Source organism: Triplophysa rosa, linkage group LG9, assembly GCF_024868665.1.
Source record: "Triplophysa rosa linkage group LG9, Trosa_1v2, whole genome shotgun sequence".
NCBI classification, from domain to species: Eukaryota; Metazoa; Chordata; class Actinopteri; order Cypriniformes; family Nemacheilidae; genus Triplophysa; species Triplophysa rosa.
In genome coordinates, this window is record NC_079898.1 from 23124050 (window position 1) to 23146318 (window position 22269).

At 39.3% G+C, this 22269-nt stretch overlaps 1 protein-coding gene across 1 annotated transcript in view; it reads right to left on the minus strand.

Annotated features, from left to right (window-relative positions):
- The window catches only part of LOC130559124 (protocadherin-15-like), a 164133-nt gene that overhangs the window by 75075 nt on the left and 66789 nt on the right, over nt 1–22269 (minus strand). Inside the window, exons 10-19 of the mRNA XM_057342027.1 lie at nt 21193–21301; nt 20880–20992; nt 18101–18307; nt 17329–17463; nt 14037–14186; nt 11186–11379; nt 10970–11102; nt 9332–9411; nt 3809–3902; nt 1341–1469 (exon numbers count right to left, since the gene is read on the minus strand). Coding sequence (XP_057198010.1) covers nt 1341–1469; nt 3809–3902; nt 9332–9411; nt 10970–11102; nt 11186–11379; nt 14037–14186; nt 17329–17463; nt 18101–18307; nt 20880–20992; nt 21193–21301 — 1344 coding nt within the window. The remainder of the gene's footprint in view (nt 1–1340; nt 1470–3808; nt 3903–9331; nt 9412–10969; nt 11103–11185; nt 11380–14036; nt 14187–17328; nt 17464–18100; nt 18308–20879; nt 20993–21192; nt 21302–22269) is intronic.

Below are 22269 nucleotides of genomic sequence, written 5' to 3' on the forward strand. Positions count from 1 at the left end.
GTTGATTTATTTCCTCATTTTTCTATTAACATTTTTTTGAGGGGTTTGTAGATAAGATGTTCTGTGGACACTTCCCCAAAATAGCTGTTACTAGATTATGCATTTTGTTTATATTATATTTCTATTATACTTTGATGTTGCTTTAATATTATCCCCAAGAAGGTCTTTTAACCTTAAAAAGTGTATAATTTAATTTTTACGTTAGCAGATATTCACAAATAGGCTTTAAGGCAAAAGGAAATATTTACCACCGAAGCCTGTGGCTAATACGGCGACCGTAACATGTTCAGGATTTTACACTTCCTAGTGCTAGGACACATTGAATGCACGCGTGTGTGCGGCGTGTGACTCCTGAGGTGTGAAATACGTTTCCGTCTGTATGCTTGTTTGTTTGTCACAGCAGAAGAATCCAGGTGGTTTTGATCTCTACCGGGACCCGTGTGTGAATTTGAGAGAGGGACCTCAAAGTTGAATGAGCACCTGCATATGAACACGGTACACAGCTCGCGTCTCGCCGTCGAGTGGATGATGAAATGAAAAGAAAGAAGGTGAAAACAGAGGAACAGCAATTCACATTTAGTACTTTTACTTACCGTGTCGAGAGAAATACAAATATATTTAGTATATATTGATTGTGTGAGCATGATGACTATAGTAGTTCTATCGAGTATGTGTCACGGTTATCAGTACGTTATGGTGCGCGATGGCTTTATTTCAGCTCGCACTGGAAATTGTTTTAAAAACATTAGAATACTGCCAGTAACAAAAATAAACTCGAGTGCTTCCGAGGAATTCAGCTGTACTCAACAAATTGGATTTTTCTGTGTAGCCTCACATTTGTTCTGCCCTGTAGAATTCTGCAAAACTATGTACAGTTCCCAAAGTGTTAATTATATTTCGCATGAAATATTTCCATAAAAAGAGTCGTGAGATAGATTAAAGCCGTCTATGTGGAAATGACCGACACATTGTCTCACACCTGTCAATGACATCAGCACCCATGATCAAGACATCACAGATGATGACACAGTTTCGTAAATAAAAACCTGCGTGATTATCTTTCCCACCAACCAAAGCATGATTCATCAAACACTTTAATTAAAAATCCACATAGTCTGGCAGGGCGAAACAGAGGCAGTCGGCAGGGACAGACTGTAAAGAGACTAATGACTCTAATTTACCAGGACGTAATTGGGGGATTATAGATAGCGCTGTTTGAAGATCTGTGCCACATGACAGGTAGCGCTGACAGGCACGTATCAGGACCCTCATCTGGTGGGACGCACCCCACCAAACACACCGACGCCGATTTCATCAGTGAAGCTTTTTAGGGTACTTACTCTGACTTCACCCACAAAAACATTGGCCTGCTCCTCCTGCACTGTCAGGTTTTGGGGGTGAGTGAGGTCAAAGGTCGGGTCGTTGTCATTAACGTCCGTCACAATGATGCTTACGGTGGCTGTGGACATCTGCGAATACAGAGAGATGGGTTAAACATCAGAGGTATTTAAGCTGCTTGGTGTTATTTAACCAAGAAGAAAAAAGCACAATCAGAATTTAGGGTCTATCTTCACATTGTACATTTGTGCAACTGTTCAAATAAAGGTCTTCACGCACGGGGACCTTTGATGTTCCGTTTGCGTGTATGAACCCACAAAAGAAGCACAACTCAAATAGTTTCACAGAACGTCAGTGTGTGCCGGCTGTCAAACTTCCCGTCTCGGATTTCTTCACTTTGAGATTTACACCGCTGTCTTTCTGTCTGTCTTTTTCGTTGCCTCTTTAAATATTGAAAATGACTGCTGAAAAAAGCGAGTGACTCCATTCCAGCACATTTACAGAGTCGCAATTAAATCATAAGCAATTGACTTCCTGCAGCTCGCGAGTTTAGTAGCACACTGTAATGAATATAAATTCCACCAATCATTTACCATCAGCGTGAAGAATCTCAATCCCAGCGGCAGGGGCGATTCTAGGTTTTCAAGATTAGGGGGGCTCAGCCTCCAATGAGGATATATATAAATATATATATATAGCCACACTCTAAGCACCACATACTGTATACATTACTAAAAAAATAATTAAGAAAGAATATGCAGAAAAGCATAAAGACAAGTTATTGTTATTCAAATGAATATCACATTAATCGGTCAATCTGCAACATTTATAATTCAAAGCGACAACAACAGCCACAAATCCATATAATAAATGTCACAATCAACTGCTGAATCATTATTTAGTAGGAATAACGTGATATGCACTCTGATTAGCACGAGGTCACTCCTGTGCGTGACTGCGTGATCATCTATTACATCCACAATGTTTTAAATTAATAATAAAAATACTGAAGCGTCTGAAAAACGACAAAGAGCGTCTAGGTACACTCTTGTTTCCTCGGAACTCAGAACAATGAATAACACAGCAGCCGCACCAGGCTGAACTACAGTAACGTAACTCTATCTGCCCGTCGACATCTTCCCGGGGCTGTCAAAACTACCGTCAGCTCTCTATAACTAATGGCTGGAATACACTACAAGACTTTTCAAATCTGAACAGATTTATAAAAACTAGGCATCATACACTTATGATGTGCAGAAAAATCAAACAGCACTTCATCATGAATGACACATTTCTGTGCGCTACAATAAAATCATGATCGTTTTCAAAAGTATGCCGTCATTGGTGTGAAGTGATGCCTTCATTTTGCTGGAGGTAACGTAAACAACTAACGTTAGTTAACGAGGGGTGAACGCAGACAAAACTTTTTTACAGTGGATGAGAAAGGGTCTTGTATCGCTCCCGCATCATAAGCTGGATTTATAACAAAGAATGGCAAAAATGCAGATGTCATGTTAATGCACACACCTATATAACGTTACTCTGCTTATGGCGTTCACTCCAATGTGCTGCTGTGAACTGAAGAATGCGCTAAATAACGCAGCCTAACGCCGTTTTCATAATAAGAGTTTTAAAGGGGCCCATAAAGCGCTCTCGAATTCTTGTACAGATTACATTATTAGCCTACTCACGATATTTTAGGGGGACTAAGCTAGAACTTCAGGGGGGCTTTATCTCCCATTTATTCTTTATATTTGACATGTTTGTGTGCTGCTGCGCTTCCCTCTGTGTAGTAAGTAAAGTGAAAGCGCGTTGTATGTGGACACGCCCAGAGGCGCATTTTCTACTAACGCGCTCTATAAATACCAAAATAATATTGCGCCATTGACTTTAGACCAGGTTTGAGATGGTCTATGGTGCAGTCTATTTTCAGTTCCTCAAAATAGCAATGCGCCAATAATGCGCCTGAAAACACCTCTTTTTTTAGACCAACACGCCCGTGGGCACTCAAATGAGCGCAAATGCACTTGCTATTTAAACAACGCGGCGCAGGACGGGAAAATGAGAACTGCGTCGGGCGGAAACTAGCAAAAACACTTACGATAGGGCCCTCTATCTTCATCATCTTTCAGTGATAAAGCAGCATGTACGTGTTTACTAAAGAATTCTAATTACAGCAGCCGAGCAGATGAAGCACAATTTTTTGTACAAAAGTAAGTGCATTTAAACAGAATCTATATTTGCATTCTGCCTAATTACAGAACAGCCTTGAGGAGTTTTTGACAGTAATGAATATGCAAAGAAAATATGCAAAAACAAACAAATACTGTACAAATGAATATAAGAACTTCTTTCCTGTCAGTCTGTTTATTGTGATTGTGCTTGAGATTATCAGTAGAGAAGAATAGAAGAGCAACAGAGAAGAAGAGAATGGATGGATGGTGATATTGTGGGCTGGAAGGAGTCTCACCCCTCCCGGTTGGCCATCAGACGCGGTGACGATGAGGCGATACTGGTCTGTGGTTTCTCTGTCCAGAGGTTTGGCCAGCAGCAGAAGACCTATACTGAACACACCAAACACACCCATTAACACACACAAACATAGAGGTGTTTACTGCCACGCTTCGCTCGCTCATAAAATGTTCATTTGATTTTAATTTTCTTTTTAATTGAGTAACTTACTTCAAGGGCCAATTACTTTCTCTAATCTATTTTTTTTAAGTATACAGGAACACGTATTGAATTAAGAGATAAAAAGAAAAATACAGAGAGGAAATTTTTTTTTGTCTATATTGAGTTGCAAAGTAAATTAAACTTTTACTAACCAACAAACATCCGCTCCATTTCATTGCAAATTCTAATGCACATACCACTTGCGATCAAACATAACCCCTTTGAATACAAATCAGGCTTATTAACATTTATTTACAGCCACATAAAATATTTAATTACAATTAAATATTTCAAAATATTTATATGTATTTCATATGTATTGATCGTGGCCGCGATAATCAAAAAATAAAAATTAAATGATGCACAAGAGCTTCATATCTAGACATATCGACTTTTGAGATGTGAAGTAAAGCATAACTGAGCTCACTTTCACTTTTTTTCTCAAAGCTACAGTAATTCAGTTCTTGGCCATCATTGACTACCATAAAAGGAGAAATGACAATGGTAGTCAAAGTGCCCCAGAACTGTTTGCTTTCCTACATTCTTCAAAATATCTTCTTTTGTGTTCAACAGATCAAAGAAATTTAAAAGCAAAATTTCCTACTATGGTTGTCAATGGTCAATGACCAAGAACTGTTTAGTTACTAAGCATTCTTCAAAATATCTTTCTCTGTGTCCATCAGAACAAATATATTTATACAGATTCGGAACAACTAAATGAAGACAAAATGTTCTTTTTTGGGTGAACTGTCCCATTAAAGAGACTTTGGTTCAACAAAACATGTTTCCAGAATATTACCAGATTTACATCTTCAGTGAGCTGGGTGCAAAAACAACTCTGATGGCATGTGCAAATAAACTGCCCTATCCGCAGACACAATCCATTCTTAGTAAATCCCCCATGTGATTTACAAATCCTACCATCTCAGTACCAGAAACAATTGGCCAATTGCAAAACCATTGCTAGCTGAAACGTGGACCACCGGGACACCATTATCACCTCTAGACCAATGGGATTCCTGCAAATCAGCAGTCGCATCCTACAGCGAGCTCACACGTGTGTGTGTGTGTGTGTGTGTGTGGGCCGGGGTCAGGTGGAGGACGATGTTGGACAGACAGCATCCTGTTAACATTGCAGTCACACACAGCAGAAGGAACAGGCCGCTGCGCTGGTTGTTTATATTGGAGTGTGTGTGGGGAGCTATATTTCTCCTCATCTGACCCCTACGAAAGCGATATTGAACGTGTCCTCTGGAGCCTGCGAAACAGACGCATAAAACACTTCACGGCTGGAACTCTTTCTCTTGGCCTCACAAACCCTCAGCAGGCCGCCGCATTCCAGGCGAAGCCTTAAAATTTTACCATCCTTTTTTAACGACTCTTTAACTGCTTTCGCTGTTTCTTCAGTAGAAAGCGGAATCGGTAAAAAAATCAATAAAGGTGAATTTTATTTCAGCAGTCACCACAGAAAGCTTCCGCTGCCATTCTTCTTGCTCTCAATACTGATGATATTAATATTTACTGACAATAAAGGAGACCAGCTGAAACCAGGCAGAGATGGGCTAAACAATGACGAGAAGAGACAAGACCAGATGAGACCAGGCCAGTCAAGAAGAAACGAGAAGGGACTAATAACAGTCGCCTCAGCGTGTCTATTTAAAAGCCATTATTTAAACTGACTTATAATTAAAGTAAGCCTTTCCATTTTATTTCCTAAATGCTACGCTCGGTCTCTCTCTCTAGCTACAGTAGCTTTCTCCTACACATTAACATCGTAACTCTTTGTTCACGCATGTGTTTTCGGTGAAGCAGAGTTAGATAGAAGAGGACAGAAAGGCTCTCACAGCAGCGTCTTCAAACACATCCTGCTTCGCTCGAACACCCCTGAGAAACTCTACAGTCTGTGAGCACAGCTTCTCTGAATTACCAGCCTCTCGAGTCGCTCGCCAACATCAGCCGCCCACGTTATACACAGATCACAATAATCTCGATAATGCTGCGTCCTGTATGTCTTTACAAGAGCATCTTCCAGTAGATTGCACCATTAGATTCATGTGAATATGTAACCCTGCATACTCAAATTCAACAGAGCACAAGCCATGAAACTGATGTAGTTCTGGACTAAATATGGACTAAAAAGAGCTGTTAAACATGAGACACTAGTGGTATTCAAGGAACATTTAAGAAGAAACACTAATACAATGGTATTTTTGAAGTGATTCTTCAATACAACATTAAAACGCCACTTAAAGGGATAGTTCACTGAATGAACCGTAAGACCTTTGTGAAAATTTGAAAACACAAATTAAAGGGATACTTCGCCCCAAAATGAAAATTATGTCATCATTTACTCACCTTCGAGTTGTTCCAAATCTGTATAAATTTATTTGGAAGATATTTGGAAGAACGCTTATAACCAGACAGATTTTGCCCCCATTGCCCCCCATATTAGGAAAAAATACAATGGTAGTCAGACGTGCCCCAGAACTGTTTGCTGTCCTACATTCTTCAAAATGTCTTCTTTTGTGCTCAACAGAAGTCATTTTTCTATGGGAGTCAATGGGGGGCATTGTACCAAAGCAACCCAAAGTTACTTGCTTAAATGACTGGCGTCCTGTTGCTCTGACCCCCATCACCAGCAAATGCTTTGAGAGGCTAATTAAAGATTACATCTGCTCTGTTCTGCCTCCCTCACTGCACCCACTACAGTTTGCGTACCGCAACAACCACTCCACTGATGATGCTATTGCACATACACTACACATTGCTCTCTCCCATCTGGAAAAAAAGAACACAAATGTGAGAATGCCGTTTATAGACTACAGTTCTGCATTCAACCATAGTGCCCTCCAAGCTAGATGTGAAACTCGGGGCCTAAACAGCTTGCTGTGCAGCTGGATCCTGGACTTCCTGTCTAGCAGACGCCAGGTAGTCAGAATTGGCAACAATACCTCCTCATCACTGACCCTAAACACTGGAGCGCCACAAGGATGTGTTCTCAGCCCACTCCTGTACACCCTGTACACACACGGCAGCTCCAATGCCATCATAAAGTTTGCTGACGACACGATGGTGGTAGGTCTGATCACTGATGCTGATGAAACAGCCTACAGAGAAGAGGTGCACACTCTGTCACGTTGGTGTGAAAAACACACGTCAGTAAGAACAAGGAGCTGGTGGTGGACTTTAGGAGGAAAGACAGAGATACTGTCCTATCACCATCAACGGAGCACCAGTGGAGCGAGTCGACAGTTTCAAGTTCCTTGGTGTCAATATCACAGATGAGCTCACATGGACCACTCACACCGAAGCCGCATTGAAGAAGGCTCATCTTCCTGAGACGGCTGAGGAAGTTTGGCCTGAATCACCACACCCTCACTCGATTCTACACCGGCACAATAGAGAGTATCCTAAATGGCTGCATCACTCAACCAGAGAGTGGTACCAACTGCCAGGCACACCGTCGGAGGTGAGCTTCCCTCTCTCCAGGAAATTTACACCTGACGGTGTGTGAAAAAAGCGAGGAGGATTACCAGAGACACTAGTCGCCCGAGTCACGGTCTGTTCTCACTCCTTCCATCAGGAAAGAGATACCGCAGCATCAGAACCCGCACCAGCAGACTACGTGACAGCTTCTTTCCCCAAGCAGTCAGACTCTTAATGTCATGATTCTGCCGCATCTTGTCATGTTTCTGTGGGTCTAGTGGCGGGATCATGACAGAACCCCATGTTTCATGTGGAGAGAGATATTTTGGCACGCATGGCCTGTCATACTCTCCGGTCTCGTCTTTGTCCCCGCCCTCTCGTTTCCCCATTATTGATGGTTAATGTTTTGATTCCGCACACCTGTTCCCTCTTGATTTATCCCCTTTATAATGCCCTTGTGTTTTCTGTCCCGTGCTGGTTCATTGTTATCTGTCATTCGTTTCATGTGGTGAGTTCGTGTCTTTAGTCAAGTAGTCTAGTCCAGTTATTTGTATTTAATGTCAATGTTTATCTCAGTCTAGTCTAGTGTAGTTAGTCTGTGTTCCTGTTTATCTGTCATGTTTATATCCTTGTTCTTGTTTTACCCCCTCGTGGGTTTTTGTTTTGTTAATTATTTATTAAAGTCTTGTTAACCCCTTACTCGCTGTCTGCGTTTGGGTCCTCCGTTCCTGTGTTTCCGTGTCTGCCTCCATATATCATGACACTTAAACTCTTGACTCCCACAATCCACTCACCAGCACTGCACTTTATCCCCCACTAGCATGCACAACCAATAAGAACTCTAACACAGTCAGACGAACTTATATACTGTCTTACTGTAATACCCCAATACGTACCAATCACTGTACACTACGCACATTATGTGTACATTTGCTGCTGTGTAGTTATATGTAAATTATGTGTCATTCGTTATACTATGGTTAAACACTTGTACATAATTTTTTATTGCGTAAATGTGTACAGGAGAATGTCTATTGTAAAGTATTGTAATTTTTTGTAACAATTCTGTCTCATATCTGTCATACTGCCATGTTGGTCGGAACTGCACCCAAGTTTTTCACCTACTGTTGCTCTTGTGTATATGGTTGAGTGACAATAAAGGGATTCGATTTTGATTTGATTTGAATCTGTTTGGTTCAAAGCATTCTTCCAAATCAGAAAAAAGGAATTTATAGAGATTTGGAGCAATTTGAAGGTGAGTAAATGATGACAGAATTTTCATTTTTGGGTGAAGTCCCCCTTTAAGATATTTCTTGGATATTATTTTTAACTATGCCTTCACCATCTTTCTGCATCGTGAGAGTGGTAGTTGCCTTGATGTCTATGGGGGTCAAAAAGCTTTTCAGATGTCTTCAAAAATATCTTAATTTGTGCTCTTAAGATGAAAAAAGGTCTAACAGTTGTGGAACAACACGAGGTTGAGTAAATCATGACAGATTTATTTATCTATTTATTTATTTTTAACACCATATCAGCACTAAAGGCCATTTATGGCAAACTTATTCATGACACAATCAAATTTTACAAGCAAAGGTAATTATATACAATTAACTCTTCTTAAAACACTGTAAAAAAATATATAGTATTCATAAAAGTTATTTCATTTTAATACTTGATAGATTCTGCCAGGAGAAGTTTTTAAAAAAAAGTCCATTAGTGTAATCTCTGAATAAAAATGTTGTCTAGTATCATTTAAACCATCATATTCTAACAGAATACGTCTCAAAGTCAATGGAATTTTACAAAACTCACATATTCTTGGTAATAATGGCAGATTTTTCATTCTTTAGTGAGCTGCCCCTTAAATATATTCTTTATGCTCATGAAAACTCACGTTCGCGAGAGATTGAAGACCTGCTGTGGGTCACCGCTGTCTATCTGGTAGGTGATGGGATCCAACTCGCGGTCTGTAGCCTGTGGAATGACACATATTCACACATAACTTACACTAGGTTGAATTCTGACAGGTAAAATTGCCGCTGACCCAGAATGCAGCGGCAAGAGTGGTCTTCAATGAACCGAAGAGAGCGCACGTCACTCCTTTCTTCATTACACAAGACTCCGCACCTGGCCTACAAGACCACCACTGGTTTGGCACCCCCTTACCTTCACTCGCTAATGCAGACTTGTGTACCTGCCAGATCCCTACGCTCTGCAAACGAACAACGTCTTGTGGTGCCATCCCAAAAAGGTAAAAAATCTCTCTCACGTACCTTCTCGGGATCGGTTCCACATTTATGGAATGATCTGCCCGCTGCTACATCTTTAAGTAGCCATCTTTAAGAACCTTCTGAAAACACATCTCTTCCATCAACACCTGACTGATCAGTTCTGACTTCTATCTCTTTTCTACTCTTTCAAAAAAAAAAAAATACTAATAATTTACTTTTCTACTCTTCTACTTTTCTACTCTTTCAAAAAAAAAAACTTAGCTCTGTATACTGTGGTAGGTTATATGAGACCAGTTTTCTTTTATTGCACTCATGCTGTTTGTTGTCCTTATGTTGTTCCAATTGCTTCCATTGTTTCCCTCATCTGTAAGTCGCTTTGGATAAAAGCGTCTGCTAAATGACTAAATGTAAAAAAAAAAATTTAATGTGATTTAAAAATCAACTGTAGAATAAAAATACACCACATGCTAAATGTAAATGCCAAAGTCAGTAAAGACATTTGTGACCCTGGACAACAATGTGTTGATTTGTCAAAATTGAGACTTTTACATCATAAATAAGCTTTCCGTTGATGTAAGGTTTGTTAGGATAGGGCAATAGTTGACCGAGATGCAATATTTAAAACTCTGGAATCTGAGGGTGCAAAAAATCCAAATACTGAGAAAATCGCCTTAAAGTTGTCCAAATGAAGTCCTTAGCATAGCATATGACTCACAAAAATAAAGTTTTGATATATTCACGGTAGGAAATTGACAAAATATCTTCATGGAACATGATCTTTACTTAATATCCTAATGATTTTTGGTATAAAAGAAAAATAGATCATTTTGACCCATACAATGTTTTGTTGGCTTTTGCCACAAATATTCCTGTGCTACTTCAGACTGGTTTTGTGATCCAGGGTCACATTTTTCTTACATTTCATAATTTGATGAACTGGCAAGACCTGCATTATTTTTCTCATCAATACATTTTCATGACTTCTTAAATGTGGCCACTAGATTTAGAAAAATTACGTTTCTACAAATCGCATATAAAATTGCATATTTGAAAAAAAAAAAGCTAAAAACTTTATAAAATGTTGACTGTGGGAAGACTAGAAAAAGTTGCAAAGCACTGCACTATGGAGAAAAAAACCAATTGCATAAAATTTCACATTTTACTGAAAATGACTTTTTAGCACACTACTTTTAAGCATGTCTGCCTCACATACTTCTTTTAAAAAATAGTAGCCAAGACTTATTTTGTAGTGAGCAGTATGAAGTTTTATTCTAAACAATGGCCCGTATCTGTATTTGTACCTGCAGGTTTAGCAGTATGGCTCCGATCCTCATGGCTTCACTGATCTCCAGTTGATACGTCTGCAGAGGGAATCGTGGAGGACTCTGATTGTTGGGTGGAAGAACCTCAATGTAGACTGTAGTTATGGAGCTCCTACATGCAGACAATAAAAAAACATTTGTAAAGGAATGCTTTTCCCCCGATAGGATAACAGAGGGAATGACATCATTTCTGACCTTCTCTCAATGTCAGGAGCGTTGTCTGATGCTCTCACGGTCAGCGCATATGAACGCCCGACGACAAGCATCACCCCAGGTGCTAACGTGATTCGACCGGTGCGGTTACTGATGATGAAATCGCCCTGATCTCCAGCCAGTATCGCATACGTGATCAGTCCGTTCAAACCGGCGTCAGTGTCCTGAGCCAAAAGCTGAAAGAACAAACACGTTAGAACTTTGTCACATTATTTATGACACACTGTTCTTTACAGTCTAGAGTGAAGCGCTTTTGCAATACAAATGTTGTTTATCATGAGAGACATAAAGAAAATCGATATTTACTTAATATTATTAGCTTTCTAAAAAGCACAGTTGCTGTTCTATAACATAGTATTGTTGTTATACACTGTAATTGTTTACATAACAAGCGTGCAGCTACAATTTCACTGCAATAGAAATATTGTGTTGTTTGTACATAGATGGATATAATTGTAAACAAATCAGAAAATTACACACATTCATGCTGTAAAAACAGTAACGGTACTATGGTACACTGAAGGTATCAGATGCAATATCACGGTACTGTATTGTTATTTACTAGGACTGTCACAATTATGGTTATTATTACAATTATTATAAATTATTATATATTACTAATAACAATATTATCACGGTATCTTATTCGCAACCAAGTATTAAAGAGTGCTTGTCAACTTTGACAACATAGTATTTAATCATTTAAATGTACAGTGTTTTTTCCATTTTTTTAAAGAATTTAAAGAATACCATGGTATTTTTGTTTGTTTCATGGTGAAATCCATGTAATTTTCTCTTAATACACACAGCGGTGTTAGTTCCAAACTTTACTTTCTTCAAACTCAATATTCATTATTTTAGAGCATCCATAACAGCAAATCCATTTATCCTCATTAAAATGCAGATTAAACTTTCACTATTAATGAGCTTTAAAAGCAACCTAATATGATTATTCTGGTGAAATTCCTGAAAACAAACCTATTGATCGAAAACGAACGATTTCGGTTCAAAGAAATGCACCGAGATATATCCACTTAGCTACCAACATTATCACCTCTGAAAGCACAGGACGTGCATGTTAAGATAAGTCACCAGGGGCAATAAATACACCCTGAGGGTAATTATTTCAGGTTTTCGTAATAAGAAAACACCACACCATCCACATCTCACGTTACTGAGAAAACTCTACCTAAGCTCTCCAGAATCACTGATCCGTGTCCTGATGCATTTAGCTGCTTTCAGCTGTCGAGTGCTGAGGCAGGAAAAACACGTACGCGCACGCAATCCAGGGCTGCGAAAATGCATTATAAAACATCGCCAAGTGGCTCAGGTCACCCGGCAGTCACCTCCAACCTCATTTCTGTAGGATCCGAGCGACTTGTTATTTAAAGAGAAACTAAAGGCCTTTATGCGACTGATTCTGCTTAGAATTCTGACCCGGACATGCGGGTACCAGATAAACATCGACTGAGAGCAGAGCGCGAGCGGAGTGCACAGATAAAGCAAACAAGCAGAGTATTACTGAGGGAGAACACGCCACAGCCTGAGGGAAAGTCACGCACACATTATATTCACTTTAGATCATTTTGCCCCACTTCTTGTGCCCATAATGTCTACAATCCATTATTGTAGCATTGAACTTTATTCTTTGTTTTACACCTGAACTGAGAATGAACAGTAGTGGCCAAATGTGATGTCCAAAAAGGATATTTTCACAATAATTGCTTTTAAACTGAAAATGTTTTCATCATTTCCCCACCCTCATGTCATTCCAAACCTGTTTGACTTTCTTCCTTCTGCCGAACACAAAAGAAGAGATTTTGAAGAATGTTGGTAACCAAACAACACTGGCCCCCATTGACTTCCATTGTATGGACTCAAAGTCACCGAGACATTTCTCAAAATATCTACTTTTGTGTTCCACAGATAAGTCTGGGGGTGAATAAATGATGACATGATTTTTATTTTTAGGCGAACTATCCCTATAATGACCCTACAGGTTCCAGTATGCCATCTAAATAGATGTATGGTACAAAATGGAGAAAACACATACACATTGGTTCTATTCTAACATGCAAAATAATGCATAGAAAACAAAAAGCTCACAGGAGAAAGCATACATTGAGTAACGTTTTATGTATATTTTGCACATATATTCATATTTTGTTGATCCTCTCTTGACTGTAACAGTCATTCTCCTGGGTCTTGACTCAGTAAGCTTTGTGAATATGTTATGTGCAATTTTTTGCCGAGCCTCTTTTAAAATTCTTCTCAATGCTGAGTTTCAGTCTACAGTCCAAGCAGAACTACACAACACACAGAAAATGTTTAATACATCTTTGATAATACGCTTAAATAAAGGGTGAAATCACTTTTGGCCACTAACTGTTCTTTGGCTATAATGATATTCCCATTCTTTCTGGGATATTCACAGTAAGCACAATGTCTAAAGGTGATTAATTAATCACAAATGTTTTCTTATTCATTTCCTAGTCATTTAAACAGACTAGCAAGTCAAAATGTGTCTTTACAGACAAAACAAAGAGAGAGGTAGGAGTCACTGTAATCTAGTTATTTTTATTTCATCTGAAAAACGGACTCAACCGAGAGACATCCAGGCACTGTTGAATCCCAATGGGTAAACCAAGCAGATCTTCATTTATTAATGAAACAAACATTTCTAAGCAGCCTTCACACACTGCACATTGCATTTATAGTTCTCGAGAAACAATTCACTACGAATAAATGATTCATAAACAGTTCCTCGCGGGCGAGGAGAGGATTTCTCCTCTGCAGCATGAAAGAGTATCAGCAGAACATCACGTGTGTTCACCTGTAGGACGGTCTCTCCGGGCAACATATTAGTGAAGACCTCCACGCTGTAGGACACCTGAGCAAAAGTGGGTGTGTTATCATTCGCATCGATGACCAGGATGTCCAAAGTCACGGGTCGGCTCTGCTGAACACCGTCAGTCGCCAACAGCTTGAAAAAGCAATAAAATAATTTCAACAGCATTACACATCACAGTAAGACAGTTTTCATCCAGGTACCTTTTCTAGCTACTGAAATGGGGGAAAACTATATTTTTTAAACAATAAAGCTTGTTTTAATAACGTATGTGAAATTTCTAATACATATCTTAAACCTGATTTTGGAAAAACATATTTCTCAAGTTGGTTAGATGCAAATGCAGCCTGGTTCATTTCAATTCGTTGAATCACTCATGCAAAATTCATAGTAAAATATGTATACGCACACATTGTGTTTCATCGTTTTTGAAAAGCAATAACCCACTGAAGGTTGTGAGTCAGAAGGTTTTAGCACAGCTAGGATCTTCCTCTACCCACCGTAAAACAACCAATGTACGTCCCTTGTGTCTTATTGCTTTAAAATAAAGCTTCCTCTACGTATCTCATGTGAGCGACTCATTCTCTGCATTACAGGACAGCTTACAAATGTATCAGACGAACATCTCAATTGTTCAGCCGCAACAAACATTTGTCCAGAGATCCCCACTGTGCTCCTTTCAAAGGCACCCAAAGTGCTGAGCTAGCAGCCGCGGGTTACGACGTCGTTCCTCAGCTTTCATTACCATGAGCCTTTTCCCTAGAGAACCCTGAATGTAAATGTAGATCAAAGCCCAGCGCGGCAGAGCTTCGCATATGTAAACACACCCGCGTGCCGGAGAAAAGCACCGGGCCTGTAACCATCCATGAACCCTGGACCGGATGTGTGCAGGTGAGAACGCTCTGATATCAGAAAGGACTGCTTGGTTTCCGAAGCTTGGAAATCTTTAAGGTGTCTTGATGTCTACTACATAGGGAGCTATCTCTTTAGGAAGCACAGATCCTCTCCTCCACAATGTGATCTCATTGAGCTCCGTGTCCGCTCCAGATTGCTTTTAAAAACCATGTAGGAATATTTCAGATCAGCAGAGCTTCAAAGCCGCACACACTCAATAGAGCGCTTCAGGGATATTATTGTAGAGCAATAAAACGATTGAAAAGACAGAATAAAGCGATTGTGAAAGTCCATGACAGCACATATTGCAGCATCATCAGATCTCTCAGTGATCAAAAACCTTGGGTTTTTCTTTAATAAAACTTTCACCACAAAACACTTTCTAATAGTCAGCCAGACGGAGAGGAAATTGCAGCCCCGTTTCTGTCATTTAGATGGCGATTTGCTCAGGTTTCTCCCGTGGCCTTAAATGGACCCTGGATAGCCAATTATGGAAATAAATAGAACAAACAATAAAACGTGCGAGCAGACAAACTGCCCCCGTATTAGAAGCTCCCAAAGGAAAAATCTAATGCTCATTATTTGCTCTTTCCTTACTCATGGGATTCTTGGATGCTCAAATGCGTCTCCTAAAACACATTAGCAGAAATAAATGATACACCGCAAAACACTAGGAGTAAATATCCTATTCTCAACACAGCCTTTATTTCCAACGGGTTGTGGTGAACGGGAGAGAAAGGATCAGAGGATGAGGGATGGATAAAGAGATGTCAGTAAGAGGAGACAGGAGAATCGTGGTGGGAATTCAAACTGTGGCCTGTCAGGAGATCACCTGTCCAGCCGTACCTCTGAGACAGAACGCATGTGAAATCGCAAGGAAAAACCTCCATATTTACTTCACAAAAACAGACCTTTCATACAAAGACACAGGAGTCGCCTTCCACTATTACAGTAAACACCAGTAACTTTGCTAATTTCTTGTCGTGTTCCTGTAAACAAAAAGGCACTAAATGTGATCGAGTTTCTGTTTAGTGCTGATAAGCGAACCATTGTTAAGCCATTCAAATGGATTAAAGCTGATTACATGGATCCGAATCATCACGATCTTATACTGTAGAACCAGCAATGTGTCCTAAAATGATGCCATTATGGCCATATGCCCAGTCAAAGGCAACACCTGAGGATATAACCGTCAAAAGTAGCACATTTCAAAACAGTGGGAGGGGGTTTTTCACTGGCAAGCAAAAGCAAATGAGTCGTTAGTATTATTAGGGAGATTTTATGGCACCATTGAATCATTATGTACCCCACATGGGCAACCCATGTCAAAAAATCCAATCAAACACGATCTCTCCGTCGAGACGGGGTTTAAACGAGTGGCTCAGATATTCGTCCTGTGATCCAGCTGACTATATAACCGCTCCTGTGAGATCAGGGATTGTAGAAAGATCAGAGGGACTTGAGCCCAAATCTCAGATCAATAGATGTGATCAATGGAGGAGTCCTGAAGAGGCTCTTGACACACAGAACGGCATCGCTGAAATGGGTTTGCTTTGTTCAACACGGTGCTCATGCTGAGACCTCGCGTCTAAAACGGAATATTAATCTCACAGACCAAGCTGTGCTTTTTGGGACAAAATCACTTTACGTAGGTTGAAGTCAAATTATGTCACACTGACATTTTTCACAGTAAATTTTCATTTTCTCACCATCAAGTTGTTCCAGTCAATGATGTCCCAGAACTTAAAATTGCTAACATTCTTCCAAATATCTTCCTTTGTGTTGGAACAGAACACATTTATACAGGTTTGGAACAACTTGAGGGTGAATAAATGATGACAGAATTTTCATTTTTGGGTGAACTGTCCCTTTAAATTATACGTTATTATAAGTGTACAGATGTGAATCGGTGTAAGATAAGGAAACACTCATTTTTTTATGTACTTTCACAAAACACCTAATTTTGTTTATTTCTAACCAAAACAAAAGTTACAAGATTTAAATTCAGTATTAATGAAAACATTTCGACAGAAAAGAAACAATAATGTGCTAATTTGCCGAGTCATATTTGCATATATACTGTATGTACAAATATAATTAAGGATAATTAAGATATTTTGCAGCATTATTTTTTATCTCAATTAAGCACATCTCCTGTCTTAGTTTTTTGTAAAGTATGTTAAATAATTACTATTATGAGAATCACCATTGAGAATAATGAGAAACACAAAAAACTCAACAAACCCTTTATAAATGTCAGCGGGGGTTTGGGTTATTCTAATAGCAATTACAATTGGCTCAATCTAAGAGCAAGTCCTCATTTGGGTAAATGTAAGTGTGTCTACTTCAGGAAAGCATACAGGCATGTTTGTGTGTCTCCTACCGTAAAGGTGTAGTTGGTTTGTTTCTCTCTGTCCACTGGTTTCAGCAGGGTGAGATAGCGTGTGATGCCAGTAGATGTGATGGTGAAGATGGAGGTGTAATCGTTCATTGTAATCAGCAGCTGTGGATCTTTGGTCTTCATAATAGAAACAGATTAGAAAGGTCACTGCATATAACACGCCGTCAACAAAATCATCACTCAACACGCAATCCATGTGCACACAAGAGTCACACAAGTTTGACACGCAAGAGCCTGTATACAGCAGTAAAAAAATGTTCTGTGATGAAGTTTGGGGAGCAAAACTAAGTTTAGAATATGAATCTGATGAAAATGAGACATTTTTCGAAACCAGCAGAACTGCTGTTTATTTTTGATCCTTTATGTCAACACAGGCACTATATTTGCTAAACACTAGTTTATCTATCAATCGAGACTGATCTGATCTCACTGGTATTTATTTGACTGATTCATCACAGTCACAGAAAAGAGATGGACAGAAATAAAGAGAAAGAAAGATTTTCATCCAATACAATAGAGAGATTGTCGCTCTCCTAACACTATTTCCTTGGGAAAGAAGCAGGAAAGAAAAGAGTCCACTCTTCACATCACTCTGGTACCTACTGGTGTGGCCCCTGGCAGCAGCTACAATGCAGAACACACGGTAAGACTGAATCCATCTGTGACTTTAAATAAATCAACATCCCCAAGACTGGAGAGAAACAGCATTTATTATCCTAACATCATTCTGGTTCGGTTCAGAAGTAGTTCTCACCTCCTCTATGTCATTGTCCAGCGCTATGATGCCCAATGGGGCCGTGAGGTTGGCGTTCCCTGAGATGGTGGTGCCAACGGCGGCTGACTCGCTGATGAAGCCTTGGTAAGATGGCTGTTGAAAATACGGCGCCTGGTTGTTCTCATCCAGGATTTCGATGACCAGGTTGGCGTATGCCGGGAGAGGGTGACCATTGTCCTGTTCAGCCTGTTTAAAAAATTTTGAAAAAGGAAATTAAAGATATGTATCTACTGATGATTGCACTTTGTCCAAAATAAAAGTCATAGTACCTATTCAAATGTATCCATTATAAAAACAAAAAAAGCGTTTTTATTTTTAAAAACATTTAAGAGCCCAGCACCGTGAACGTCTTTAATATTCTCCGAGTAAAGAAAGAAAGTACGGAAAATGGAAGGAGAACATTTCTGCAAATTCTGGGCAAAGTGCAACTACTTTGAAGACTCTAAAATAAAGCTTTAATTACATTTACATTCAAAAAATGTAGTTTTTAATTTTTCCAATTTACATTTGTGTGATTCCAAAGTTTTGATGGGTTTACTTGGGTATCATTTATTATTTTTTATAATACAAAGATGCAATTAACAAACCACATTTTCAAATATTGTATGAAGTCTTTTAAACACTGTGTGAAAAGTTTTTATATCCTGCTTTTTTTTGTTTTGCTTCAGATACGAAGGGGAAGTGTAGCCTACCAAGTGAGAATTTTTCTTTGAGGCTCAAATTAATTTTCTAACATCAAAGGATTTTAATTCAACTTCACTCATTTATAATTACAGTCCAGTTGTGAAAGCGGCGTCCAAAATTCATGGAGCCAAATGGGTGAAAATTAGCCCTTGTTTATTGAAGAGGAGTGTGTGGGTATATCTCCCTGAACAATTTCATTTGGACGATGAGCGCCGACTGTCACTCACGTCATTAAGAATCCATGAAGGAGGCTAGAAGTGTGATTAAATGACCACTTCACTATCTGAAACACACATACACAGTGTTCATCTGACAAGCTTGACAGAGGCTATATTTTGTTTCTTATGTGGTGTAGAATTTTAGCAAGCTTGAAGGGATCCTGGAATAGAATATCGTTCTTTGTTATTATGAAATGAGAAAATCATAACAGCAAACACAGTCATGCATGGTTTCACAGAGGAAACATTTAAATCGCTCCTGCTGTTACACTGTTGTTGCACCCAAATGTGTGACAGAGCAGAATAATTTCACACTCCCTCGTCCTCGTTTCAATATCTGTCTCTTGCTTTCTCTGTCTCTTTTCCAGCTCAATTCAATTATATGTTTAACGTAATTAAATACACCGCTGTGTTCCAAACCCCGCGTGCCGCCCCGCAGTTTACTGCCTACACTGACAGCCTCCAAACTTGAGCTTCATACAGCTTTACATTTCTACGTTATTTTTTGCATTTGCATTTATTGTTTTTTTTCTAGACATGAGGCATGACACTGATCTGCAAGTGCTAAAACTGAGCTCTGGAATATTAATTCATCACCTGCACCTCAACACCCACATGCACTCTTACTCTGAATGATTGCTTTATTACTTTTTGATTATGAAAAAGTCATAAATAAAGCGACTGAATCTTATCTTATCTTTTAATATAACTGATCTGTTCATCATTACAGATTTTCCACAGACTAATTTCTCAACTTCACGGTTATCAACATCGGAACCGTTTGTGCTTAAAAAACAGTGACTATGTTCAGAGTACCAAACTACTGTACTTTTGCTAGTTCTGCACATCGTATGCATAATGTGGATAGCTTGAGCAAATATTGACAAAATATTCACTTAAAAACAGAGCACATGGCAAGAAATACTGTGTTCCACAACTTAATGTCCTTAAATTCTTACTTCAATGTGACAAGTGAACTAGACGTTATATCACCAAAAGCGACCTGTTTTTATTAATCATCCAAAATAATGTTTGGACTAGCAAATTATCAACTATTTTACACATCATATTAAAAATGCTAAATAAGCATTTTTGAGATGATAGCGACACAACGAATAAACATGCGATGTACAGTCGTGGCCAAAAGTATTGGCAGTGACATAAATTTTGTGTTTTGAAAAGTTTGCTGCTTCTGTATTTGTGGATTATTTTGCCACATGTTTCTATGACATACTGGATATCTTAAATTAGCATATCTTAGGTTTTAAAGTCGTTCATTGGCAAAAACAATATATGCAAAGAGTCGATATTAACAGTGTTGGACCTTGTTTTTCATAACCTCTGCAATATGCTCTGGCATGCTGGGTATCAGCTTCTGGGCCAAATCCTGACTGATGGCGAACCTTTCTTGCCTTATTAGTGTTCTGAGTTTATCACAATTTGTGGGCTTCTGCTTATCCACTCGCTTTTTGAGGACTGACCACGGGTTCTCTATATGGGACTGACACCTGGGGAGTTGCTTTTTTCGTAATTATATAAAATGCATCTGATCACTCTGCATAATAATCGGTAAACAATGTGAATGAACGCCACAACAGATTAAGCAGCAATTTGGCCAAACTTGCGACTGTAATGTGGTCTAGTGAGCACAATGTAGCAAACTACTCTTTGAAAGTTTATCAGTGAATCATATACTTTGAGAAATACTTTATTCCTTAAATCAAAATGCCTATGAGTAAAATCAAGCAGAAAGAGCGTCCGGGACATTAAACGCTCAAATCTTCAGAGCTTCAATATTGATGATCGTGGAGAGATTAATGAACTGTGTAGCCTATAGAAAATGATGAAGCTATGACCTTAATGGTGAGAGTGAAGCGTTGATACAGCTCTCTGTCCACTGGTTTCAGCAGGCGTAGCTCAGCTGTGCTCTTGTTGAGTGAAAAGAATTCTGGGTAAGCAGGTGGTTGACCTGAAACACAGTACGATCAAATGTGTGAATGAATCGTTCAGTTTGATTTGTGAGTCAAATTTACTGGTTCACTGAACTCAACTCTTTTAATCAATTTCAACATGTTTGGAAACATTAGTTAAGAGGGCAGATGTGTCCGTATGCATCAGTTTGCCTTCATCTAACCGGAACATGCACAATATCCTGTTTGAAATACATACCAAGCAGTATGAAGTACAGAATGCCGGGTCTGTCCGAGGGCGGCTGGATGTTTCTATCCTGGTCTACGGCCCGAATTGGAGGAGTCACATTCAGAGGGTTCAGCTTGCTCTGAAACAGAAATATGACAAATGGCACCCAAGTGAGAACATGCTAAATGTCTGAAAGCAAATTTAGACATCAAAAAATGAAGTATGCAGACTGATATGCAAATGAAATCTTTTGCAAAAATCTCTTGCTTTTCTTGTTTTTTTTTCCCTGACTAAACCCTCACAATGTCCACTGCGCATCCTTTAGAATTTCATAGAGATCTCAAAGTCTCAACATCAAATCTGTGTCATTACCAAGATTTCATCATGAACTATGAGGATCTCAGTAAGAAAATGAATATTTGATGAACATTCATAGCCAAATTATCACGGATACGCTACCCACATTCATTTAACAGCTAAGTGCATGTCACCATTTGTCTCATCTGCATCTATTTTTATTCCTCTCCGAGCACTTTAGGAGAAACATCTGAGACAGAGAAGTCCTCTAAGCCTCTTCAACTATGAAAGAGCAAGCATGAAGCTTCCTCAGGGCTAACAGCGAAACTCTTGAGACACTTGACTGTATTAAAAGCTACACTTTACAGATGTGTGTGCACTTCACACGCACAAACAGGGTCTAACAGATATGATAATAAGAAACAGCTCATTCGGGACCAGAGCTTTATTAAAATGGAAGTGTAAATACAGACGCTCAATGTTAAATAAGGAAGTAAATCAGAATTCCTGCCCACCTGAGATGTCTAAAACTACCCATAATCCCCCCCCCCTCCAGCAGGCATTAGGACGATTAATCTGTGCCTGGAGACAAGAAAAAGACTCTTGAACCAAACCTGAGCTTTAATTGTGAAATATGTGCTCTCATTAATTAGCACTATTCCTTTACAACGCTACTCCTGCCAAAAGGGAATAAGACAGAGAGAGAGAGAGAGAGAGAGAGAAAGAGAGAGAGAGAGAGAGAGAGAGAGAGAGAGAGAGAGAGAGAGAGAGAGAGAGAGAGAGAGAGAGAGAGAGAGAGAGAGAGAGAGA